Below are 10,780 nucleotides of genomic sequence, written 5' to 3' on the forward strand. Positions count from 1 at the left end.
CTCATTTATCTGCAAACTGCCAGGGTACGTCCCTTCCCCACCCCCACCCCCCCCCCCCTCCTCCCCCGTGCCCCCCCCTCCCTGGCCCCCCATCCCCCCTCCCCTCCTCCACCCCCCCCCCCTCCTCCTCCCTCTACTACCACTACCACTACCACAGAACTGAAGGAGAGCCTCTACGAAGCATTTGCGCCATACGGGTCTGTGCTCGAGGTGGCGGCCAAGAAGTCGCTTCGAATGCGTGGGCAGGCCTTTGTCACCTTTGCCACGGTGGTGCAGGCGACTCAGGCCATGCAGAAGATGCAGGGATCGGTCTTCTTTGACAAGCCCATGCACATCGCATACGCAAAGGACAAGTCGGACGCTGCCGCAAAGGCAGAAGGCAACCTGGAGGCTCATCAGGAGGCCCGCAAGAAGCGCAAGGCCGAGGCCGAGGCTGCCGCTGCTGGCCAGATGCCCGAGAGCGAGGAAAACCCGGCGGCAAAGCGCCAGCACCGCTCCATGGCCGACTCGGAGGCCCCGGCCGCGGCCTCGGAGGCCTCGGCGCCGGTGGCGGGCTCGCTCATGCCGTCGCAGACGCTGCTGCTGCAGGATCTGCCTCAGGCGTGTGACACGGACATGCTCACCACCCTCTTCTGGCAGTTCCCGGGCTTCAAGACCGTCACCCTCCCGCCTGGTGACCGCCGCGTTGCCTTCGTCGAGTTTGAGGACGTTGCCCAGGCCTCAGTCGCACACACCTCTATGCAGGGCTTTGACCTGCAGGGCTCCAAGCTTGCTGTTACCTTTGCTCACTCGGCCTAGAACAGCTCGAGCCCCCCACCGCTGCTCCCCAGGCCGCCGCCGCCGCCGCTGCTGCTGCTGGCGCTGCTGGCTCCGGCGGCCTCGATGGTTGCAGCTCCTCCGTCGGCCTCGCTCTCTTGCTCCGGCGGGAGATGAAGCTCGTCGATGCACACCCGCGTCCGCTTGATCTTAAATCCGAGCCGCTTACCCGTCAACGCCGACGCCGCCGTCGACCGCAGCGCCGGCAGGGAGACCAGGTCGAAGAATCCGTGCATCGGCGGGTCAAACAGCCGCGCCAGCCGCGACCCGCTGGCAAACGTTGTCAGCCGCACACACAGATCTGCACTCGCTACAACCTGCGCGCTCGCGGAAGGCCCCAGCCGCGCCAGCTCGGCGCTCACCCACACCACTCCCGAGCCGTACGATCGGACGAGCGCACCCAGGCTAAACACAAACCGCACCTGCTCCGCCACCGACGCCCGCAACCGCGACTTGTCCCCGAGCCCGACCACCGCCACGCGCCCGACCACACCATCAGTCTTGCACCGTGCGAGGAAGCTTGCTACAGCCAACCGGCACGCCTCCAAGCCATCGCCGTCGGCACCATCCAGGTCAAACCCGTCGACTCCAACAGCGGCCACTGCCTCAGCTCCGGCACGAGCTCCGAGATCAAAGCGGTGGACAAAGCCTCCATCACCAGCTCGAGCGCTGCTTCCAGCTGGCGTGGCCGACGCGGCCGCCTCGCGGGCGTACTGCTTGTACTGCCACGCGATGCGGAGTTCATCATCGCTCACGCCCGGTGGGGCTTTGCGTGACCGCACCTTGCCGCCTCCCGCACCGTCTGTCCGCGGCTCGTCCGGCAGGGCGGTGTACGAGCCAGGGAGGGCGGCGGCAGCGACAGCGGCGGGTGCTGGTGAGGCGAGGAAGAGCGGCTGGCGGGCGTCGGCAGCGGGGCCACGCAGCACGCTCTGGGCGGCAAACAACCGCAACAGCGTGCTTGCTGATGTTGCTCGTGGCGTCACCTCGTCAGCCACCACCATCGAGCCCAGGACGAGACCACCGCCCAGGACGGCGTCCACCTCGTCGGCGCCCGACGAGACCAGCATATGGCCCGAGAGCACAGACGGTCGGCTCCCGGGCGCGAGCACCTTGGCCCGCTTCGACTTGCGCGCTCGCGGCTTGAATGACGACATGTCTACCTGGTGTGCAAGGGTGTGAAAGTGGTGTGTGTCGTTCTTGCTCCTCCCTACTCGATCCTGCCCGGCCAAGTCGACCACGGTCAGCTCGTCACGGATCGACCAAGGTTCCCCCCCCACCAGGTTGATCCTGTTCGACCGGCACTCGGCCAAGTCGATCGGCTAGAACCCGGCATACTCAACATGTCTTCAAAGACTTCATTTCAAGTGTTCATGATGACTAGCTCGATGAGCTCGACGATCCGGACTGAGAGCTCGATGCCGAGGCGGTTGGTGCTGTGGCAAGGCCCGGTGGCGGCATCGGCGGCGGTGCGATAAAGACGTTCGTTCCCGAGTCGGCCTCCCAAGTCGCGGCGGCCTCAGTGATGGCCAGGTCCGAGAGCGCCGGGTCTGAGATGACTGCGGTGTGTGCCTCAGACGATGAGATAACAGTGGTGGCCGGCGTCGCAGCCACAAAGAACTGGTCGTTGATGGCCATGCGCTCGCCCTCGCCCTCCCCTATCATCGCCATCTCAGTCCCGAGCACGCCGGTGGCATGCGCGGCCTTCTCGGCCCACTCCTCCTCACGGCGGAGGACCACAAAGTCGTAGGCAACGCCACCGAGAATGGCGAGGACATTGATCGAGATCGAGACAATGAGCATGATGTCACGGACAAGCGCGTCCTCGATGGCAACTGCCCAGAGGACCGCTGTGCACGAGGCGAGACAGACAACGGCAAGAATGTTGTGCTGCTTGCGCGCGTACGGCTGGAGGAAGGCAAGATGAGCGAGGGCAATGCCGAGGACACCGCGGGTGATGGCGGCGCGCGCCGAGACCTGGGCGAAGATGGTGATGGCCATGACGACGCCGAGCTTGCGGATGAGAATGGCAGCCTCGTACCACCACGCATGGTCCATGAACCGCCCGACGAGAAAGCCAAACTTGAGGACAAAGAGGAACGGATCGAGCGATGAGCGCTTCGAGCGGAGGAGTGCGACGACAAAGACCGGGAGCCCGACGCCGTACGCGGCCACAAAGAGGAGTGCGACTGGGAAGATGCTCCAGTAGAACGAGTCATAGCACGCGTTGGTCGGCGCGTCCTCGATGTGGTACATGCCCTCCTTGTCTTCGCGGCAAGCAAAGAACGAGAGCGCCATCGCGGTCAACGGCAGGTAAAGCAGGACGAGTGCCTGGTAGTAGCCACGAATGCACGCATCCTTGATGGCCGCCGGCGTGAGAATGTTGGCGTCCTCGGCCTCTTCCAGCGCCGCTTCCCGCCGCTTGGCGATGCGCGGCAGGACCAAGAAGCGAATGAGGAAGCCTACGACAACAAAGATGAGCGCAAAGATAATTGTTGATGACATGATAAGAAAGTACTTGACAAAGTAGATGCGGTCGGTGTTGGCCAGGCACTCGGGCGAGGTCAGGTCGAGGTTGAGGTTGATGAACGAGATGCCGTCGAGGAATGCAGTTGCAAACGAGGACCACTGCATGTTGAGCCGGCCGTAAATGGCCGAGATCTGCAAAGAGTTGAGTCCGATCATGACAGCGGCAAACTTGTACACTGATCGCTGCTGGGTGTTGAACCAGACAAGGAAGCAGACGAGGACAAAGGCGCCGATGAGGAACATGGCAATGAGCGGGCCAGACTGTCCGCGGCACTTGTGGCATGTCTCGCCGATGACAAAGTAGTCTTGAGCGCAGCGGCCACAGAACCGTCCGGTGTAGCCTTCGGCGCAGCGGAAAGGCTCGCCGCCTGCACATGCCGACGGGTTGGGGCACTCGAGGAAGACGCCCGGGTCTTCTGTGGGGAACGAGCCCGGGAGTGCCACCGGAAGCGCCAGGCCTCCGCGGCACGATGCGCCGGCCGGGCACGGCACGCAGCCGGCTTCGACCATGATCGTGGCACTGCGAGCCCAGAATCCGCGCTCGCACACACATGCCCCGCCGGTGGTTGCAATTGCCAAGCTCACGTTGCCCGATTCGGACGCAAGGACCGCGGTGTTGGGCGGGCAGAGCGTGCACGAGGTCGACCCTTCGACAAGCGCAAACTGTCCGACCGGGCACGGAATGCAAGGCGCAACAGAGGGTCCTTCCGAGTATGTGTTGCCTGGGCAGAGCCCGCACCGCACAAAGCTGGAGAGCCGCGCGTCATCGGTCCGTCCGCGCCCGGCTGGGCATTGCGACACGTTCACGTTCCACTTGTAGTTGGGCAGATCGAGGGCAAAGCCAGCCGGCTGCGAGAGCCCGGCCTCGAGCGCGACGCTCACCTGCGAGTTGGCTGAGAGGATATTCGCAGCGCCCTCGACCAGGACGTTGGCAAATGAGATGACGTCCGAGGTGAGGAAAAGCGCTGCAGTCGTCGAGAGCTGGGCCGCCGACGCACCATCACCGACGATCTTGAGCTCGAGCGACGTCGCCCGGTCGGTGATTGCCACGCCAAAGACATCGAGGAGAGTGAATTGGACGCCAGTCAAACCCTCGCCCGAAATGAGCTCGGCTACCGGCGCCACGATTCCTGCCGACGGCACAAACGCGAGCTCAACGCCTGGTGAACCCTTGGAGCCGCCCAGATCGGTACCAGCCATGGCCACCCACGGCGCGACCGCGTTGGGCGCATCGTCACAGGTGGCGAGACCCGGCGCGGGCGGGCAGACAAAGAGCGCGTTTCCACGACCGACGGCAGCATTGCCTGTCATAGCAACAGGCGCTGCACCTGACATCGGAAGTTCACAAACAAAGGCGAGGCCGCCGTACGCGGCATTGTTGTTCTCAACGCTGGTTGTGCCCGAGAGCTGAAGGCCGAGGCTTGAGACGTCGCGATGTGCACAGGCGCGGGCCGAGACAGACGTCGACGCCACCAAGGTTGGCAGCGGGAGGTCCGGCAGCGCGTCGGGCGAGGCCTTGGCGGTGGTGGCAAAGGCGCCGCCCCAGGCGACAGCAGCGTTGTCAGCGACCGAAACGTCGACGACGGCGACGGTAGCGGTCTCGCCGCGGATCCGCAGCCCGCCGCCACCGCGCTCGGCAGAGTTGGACATGATCGTGCCTGACGCGAGGCGAGCGTCAACGCTTGCGCCAGACTGGCTAGCGGCAAGAGTCATGGCACCACCGTCGCGCCCGGCTGTGTTGGACTCGACATTAAAGTCGGTGACCGAGACGTTGATGCTGGCACCGGCCGACGACGCGTCGGCATAAATGGCGCCGCCGTCGAGAACTGCCGAGTTGCGGACAAGTGTGACGTTGTTGAACGTCGCAACGACAGCCGAAGCGCCGGCGCCCGACATGTAGATGGCGCCGCCTGAGCCGCGCCGGGCGACGTTGTCGGCAAAAGAGACCCGGTTGAGCGAGGCAAACGAGCTCTGCTCGATGACGGCAGCGAGGAAGAGGGCACCGCCATCGTCAGCAGTGTTGCGCGAAAAGTGAACGTCTGTCAGCTCCACAACAAGCGCGTCGTTGATGGCGAGCGCGCCGCCGAGCGACGACGCAACGTTGCGCTCAAAGGTGACGTTGCTGGCCTGGATGGAGGCGCCGGCGAGAACGGTGACGGCGCCGCCGGCTGACTGGAGCACCAGCGGCGAGATTGGCGCCGAGTGGAGGCAGTCGGAGAAGACCATGTTGCGGAGGATAAGGGAGGTACGGGCGCCCGAGGCCGAGAGCGCGGCGCCGCCCGAGGTCGAGGTGGCGACCGCGACGCGGGCGCCGCGGATGTGAATGCCATCAAATACGACGCGGGCACCGCCCGAGACCGCAAACAGATAGCGCTCGTCAGGCGAGACCGGAGCGGTGCAGTCGAGGACGACCGAGCCGGGGACGCCGTTGAGCGGGCGGAGCTGGACAAACTTGGTCAGCGAGTACGGCTTGTAGCGGAAGCAATTGTGGTAGGTGCCTGGCGGGAGGAGGATGGTGTCCGAGTTGCAGGTGCCGGCGGTGAGGAGGGCCTGGCCGATGCAGTCGATGGTGTACCCGCACCGCTCGACAGGAACAGTGATGCTGGTGCTGACGTCCATCCGCGACCAGAGCGAGTTCTGCAGATGGAGCTGCAGCGACGAGGTGAGCAGGTTCGAGGCGACAATGTCAAGGGCACCGTCGACGTTGTAGTCGACGAGGGTGATGCCTCCCGAAACAAACGAGTTGTCCGGTAGCGGGACGAGCGGCGCAGCCGAAGCAAACGATCCCGAGCCGAGGCCACGGAGCCACTCAATCGAAGACGACGTGGTGAACGAGAGGACGACGTCGACGTGACCGTCGCGGTTGCAGTCGCCGACGACAGCATCGACCAGGCCCGGTCGAGCCGAGACCAGGTACGAGCTGCCACTGTATGCGGGTGCAGCAGCGTCGACATTAGCGTGCCAGGCGACGTAGCCTGCGCCGCCGTAGGTGATGAGCATGTCGTCGATGGCATCGCCGTTGAGATCGACAACGTCAAAAGCTGTGACTGCAGCCGAGAAGAACGGCGAAGAGCCCGAGGCCGCGAGAGATGCCAGCGGATTGATTCCGTAGGGCGCGACAGGCGAGCCGAGTGCGAGGTAGACCTCGCCGTTGGCGCGGATGTACGCGACGTCGGTCGCTGAGTCGGCGGCCGGGTTGGCAGAGAGCGGGCGGGCAAAGAGAGTGTCGTTGAAGAGCGGGGCGAGGATGGTCGGCTGGGTAGCAAACATCAAGTATCCTGGCTGGGCGAGATTGCGGTTGTAGATGATGGCCACAAAGCGGGTGGTGGTGTTCCGTGAGTCGACACAGAGCACGTCGTTGAGGGCCGAGTCGGCGTCTGCGCTGCCGTCGAGATCGGTGAGGGTGAGATCGGAGCAAATAAAGGCAAACGACATGTAAGACTCGAGCGGCGGGAAGGAAAAGGGCTCCACCGAGTTGGGCGCATTCTCAGCCCAGGTCGTGAGGTGGCCAAGGACGCCAGCAGGGACGGCGAGCGAGGCCGCGGCGTCAACGAGGCCGTCGGCGTTGACGTCGCCTACGGCGATGCCGCGGGAGAGCGAAAAGGCCGGGAGGACGACAATGTCGTCAACACACTTGGTGTTGTCAGCAAAGCAGATGACAACCGACGGGTCTTCGACTCCGCGGTAGAGGAGGTCCGGCACGCCGGCGGCATCGGTGTCGATGATGAGGCGGATGGCGTTTCCGGGCGTGAGCGAGCTGAACGACGAGGGCGGGGCAAAGGTCGGGGTAACACCCGGATACTGAGCGGCATCGGGGACCTGAAACACAATGTGCCACGAGTCAAAGGTGGGGACGGCAAGCGTAAAGGTCGAGACAAGGATGTCGGGGGCCGAGTCGCCGTTAAAGTCGGCAACGATGGTGCGGTACGGCTCAAAGAGGCCGACCGACGGGTTGGCGTAGACGACCGGCGGCCGGCCGGCGGCGGCACCTTCAAACGACGGCGAGACCGAGAGCGAGGCCGATGAGAGCACGATGTCGAGGTTTCCGTCGCCATTGACGTCTCCGGCCTCGAACCATTGGCCGACGCCCGAGTCGGCAAGCGGAAAGTCGAGGATGGTCGGCTGCGGGTCAAAGGTGCCTGGCGCGCCGGGCGTGTTGAGATGCAGCGTCTGGCCGATGCGGCCGAGGGTGCGGGCAAGGACAGCAAAGTCTGGCAGGCCGTCGACGTTGACGTCGAGGGCAATGACGCGGATCGGCTCGAGAAGGCCAAATGCAACCGGGCGGGGCGGGAGAAAGGCACCGGGCGTGCCGCTCGTCATAAATGTCATAATCTTGTCAGTGTACGGCGACGAGGCGACCATGTCGAGGTGGCCGTCAGCATTGAGGTCGGCGACAGCGACGGTGGCGTAAGATGGGTAAAAGTAGTCGAACTGAGGCGCAGGCGTAATGAGGCCGACAAGCGAGGCTGTCGCCTCCATACTAGTACCGGTGAGGCGGACCCAGTGAACGGTCTCGTTGCCTGCAGTGAACGGAGTGAGGGTGAAGACAATGTCATCAATGCCGTCACCGTCAACGTCGCCAAACACCATGTGACGGACAATGCCGTTTTCGACAACGGCAGTCGAGGGGGCAAACGCACCGCCGAGATTGATGTGCAACTGCACCGACGGCGACGCACCGCCGATGATGAGGTCGTCGAGACCGTCGCCGGTGACGTCGGTTGCCAGGATGGCGAGCGGGAGCGAGGGCGGGAAGGCGGTGAGGCCGCCATAGGGAATGTAGCCAGCAAGACTAAAGCTAATATTGGCATTGTCAGCAGAGTGGCGGTAGATGATGACTGAGGCGTTGAAGTAGTTGACGGTGGCAATATCGGGGTATCCATCATTGTCCGCGTCCAATATCGCCGCGTCGATGCCAAATCCAGCCTGGTTGGTCACTGTGGTTAGCGGCGACCGCAGTGTAGCGGCAACAGCGTTCTTGGCCTACAATAGCGCAGTGGCAGGAGAAGGGAGGAGGCAAGGATGTGAATGAATGACGAGGGTGAGAGGGAAGGGAGGGGGGGAGGGATGGATGGAGGAAGGGAGGGGCGTACGGTACGGGTGCAGGCATCAAGGGCGTAGCCGTCCAATGTAGACTGAGGCGGTGGAGCCAATGCGCCGCAATAAGTGGCGAGCACGAGAACGGCGGCGCCAACGAGAACAGCCGCAACTGTGCGGGTAAGCATGGTAGCGCGAAGGGGGGGGGGAGGGGGGAGGAGGGTGAAGGAGGAGGGCGAGGTGCAAGAGGGGATCCTAGGAGGTAAGGGGATTAAGGGTTGAGGGTGGGAGTGATCTGCTGGAGAGCAATGCCTAGGAACGCTGTTGTTATGGTGCTGGTGCTGGGGTTTCTGGGCTATTGCGGGAGTTGGTTGAACAAGGTGAGTGGTGTGCACATGGTGGTACGTTTGTGCGCGAATTTGGCACTCGGCGTAGGTGCGGAGGTGCGGAGAAGGAATGAAACAAGAACGAATGGGAATTGAACTCGTTTAGGGCATGAAGGGGTGGGGAGAGTGAAGAACGATGAGTCTTTGTTTTCGCATGGGCTGGGGTGGGTCTCGGAGGGGCTGCGGCTACAACTGGGAGCATTGAGGACGGGGTTGGCGGACGGCTGCGGTGAAATTTTGCACGTTGACTCGCGTCATCCGCCGTATCCCACGTTGCGGTATGGAGAGCAAAAGGCCAGGGTGCGGAGCAGAGAGGGAGAATGAGAAAGGGATCAATTCCACAAGGGGGTCGAGTTTGGGGCCTGACCAAGTAGTGATGGCGGCAGGTGGGCGAGATCTGCAGCCACAGGCAGCAACCGCAAACGTGCTCGCTGCTGGCTAGTGCCGAGTGATAGCATCTACTTGCCTCGCGATCGGACGATGATGGTGTACAGGCGTGCGAGGGCCGACATGCAGGGCCACGTACCGACGACAGCCGCCGCTGTCGTTGGCTGAGCCATCGTCACACAGTGGCCGGAATCCGCCTCCCCCCCCCCCCCCCCCCTCCCCTCTCCCCGAGTTGCCTGGCACTCGACTCGACGGTGGAGCACACAGGAGTTACGATGAGCAGCGGGATGTCATCCCGTGAACGACGAGCTGCCCGTGACGTGGTTGGCTCTCGCATGAAGATGTATGAGGTACGTGTTGTGGACATGGTTCGGGAAGTGGGGGGGAGGGGAGGGGAGGCGAGGCGAGGAGGAGGAGGGGCTGGTGGTGGAGGGCGAGGGAGAGGCAGGCGTTCACTTCGACGACTTCGATGGACGACTGATGGGAATGGAAAGGGAATGGAAGGATAGTCTGCGACCAAGGTGACGCTTGATCCGACGCAGCCGTGGATGGTCCGTGCAGATGGTCACAGCTTCTCCAAGTTTACCAAGGGTCTGGTCAAGCCGTTTGACTCGCGGCTGTCAGCGGTGATGGTGGCGACCATGCTCGACACGGTGGCCAAGTTCAACGCCCTCACAGGATACACACACTCGGACGAGATCACTCTGGTCTTTGGACCGGCCGACGTCGAAGCCGGGCAGACGCTGGCGTACAACGGAAAGGTATCGAAGATCGTCTCGCTTGTCGCCGCGTACATCTCTGTCCGGTTCAACGCACACATGCTCGCCTACGACTGGTCCGATCTGAGCGAAACCACCCGAGTCGGGATCCTTGCCTGCGAGGCGCACTTTGATGCCCGCGCCTTCTCGGTTCCACACGCTGCCGAGGCGTGGGCCAATCTGTTGTGGCGATCGAACCACGACTGCCGCCGGAACTCGGTCTCGATGCTCGCGCGGGTCTACTACTCGGCCAAGCAGCTGCACGGCATATCAACCCGCGACGTCCTCGCCATGCTCGAGGATGAGCACGGAGTGGCGTGGGAGGCCCAGCCGCGGTTCTTCACCCGCGGTACCGTGGCCAAGAAGGAGCTATACGACATGGCCGCCATCGATCGCAAGACCGGCGAGGCCGTCGTCGCCAAGCGCTCGCGCTTTGTCGCCCGCGCCTTTCCGCTCAGTGATGACTCGTCTGCCGCCATGGCCGATCTTGTCCTCGCCAAGTACTGGCCTGACGACTTTGATCCACAGCGCGCCACCGTTGTCGACGCTGCCTCCATCGCCGCCTCGGGCTTTGTCCCTGCCTGATGGCGTTGCATAGTAAAGGCCAGCACACTTCTCGCACACCATGGGTAGACGTCGTCGCGATGGCGCGCCTGCCGCTGATGCGCCCAACTCGTACGCGGCGTTGCTCGCGGCCAAGCGGGCGGCGAGCGAGACGGTGAGCGAGGTGGCGAGCGAGGCGGTCAGCACTGAGGTCGAGGCCGAGGTCGAGGTCGGTGGCGAGAGCGTCGTCGTGGCCGCAGCTCCGCTTCCGCCTCAGGCCGAGGTGGTGGCGGCGGCGGCAGAGGCCGAGGAAGCTGCCAAGGCGGC

General features: G+C 63.8%; 3 protein-coding genes across 3 annotated transcripts in view; 2 read left to right on the plus strand and 1 right to left on the minus strand.

Moving 5' to 3' along the window:
- Nucleotides 1-798, plus strand: part of AMSG_02093 (U1 small nuclear ribonucleoprotein A) — a gene marked incomplete at both ends in the record, with an annotated part of 1,253 nt that extends 455 nt beyond the window's left edge. The window contains one exon of the mRNA XM_013905671.1: nt 166-798. Within this exon, the coding sequence (XP_013761125.1) occupies nt 166-798 (633 nt within the window). The remainder of the gene's footprint in view (nt 1-165) is intronic.
- A 168-nt stretch (nt 799-966) lies between these two features.
- On the minus strand, nt 967-8,567 carry AMSG_11685 (uncharacterized protein; the record flags this gene model as incomplete). The annotated part of the gene is made up of 4 exons (XM_013905770.1): nt 967-980; nt 1,124-1,976; nt 2,296-8,325; nt 8,436-8,567. 4 exons carry the CDS (start codon nt 8,565-8,567, stop codon nt 967-969), a joined length of 7,029 nt encoding a protein of 2,342 aa, XP_013761224.1.
- Nucleotides 8,568-9,400: 833 nt separating this feature from the next.
- Nucleotides 9,401-10,528, plus strand: AMSG_02096 (tRNAHis guanylyltransferase). Its single transcript, XM_013905672.1, has 2 exons — nt 9,401-9,502; nt 9,662-10,528. Exons 1-2 carry the CDS (start codon nt 9,428-9,430, stop codon nt 10,493-10,495), a joined length of 909 nt encoding a protein of 302 aa, XP_013761126.1. The 5' UTR covers nt 9,401-9,427; the 3' UTR covers nt 10,496-10,528.
- The last annotated feature ends 252 nt before the right edge of the window (nt 10,529-10,780 follow it).

The sequence above is a fragment of the Thecamonas trahens genome (assembly GCF_000142905.1).
Source record: "Thecamonas trahens ATCC 50062 unplaced genomic scaffold supercont1.8, whole genome shotgun sequence".
NCBI lineage: Eukaryota > Apusomonadida > Apusomonadidae > Thecamonas > Thecamonas trahens.

Coding starts and splice junctions, on each gene's coding strand:
- AMSG_02096 (XM_013905672.1), top strand. CDS start 9,428: ATGAGCAGCGGGATGTCATCCCGTGAACGACGAGCTGCCCGTGACGTG. Junction 9,503..9,661: donor CTCGCATGAAGATGTATGAG/GTACGTGTTGTG, acceptor ATGGAAGGATAG/TCTGCGACCAAGGTGACGCT.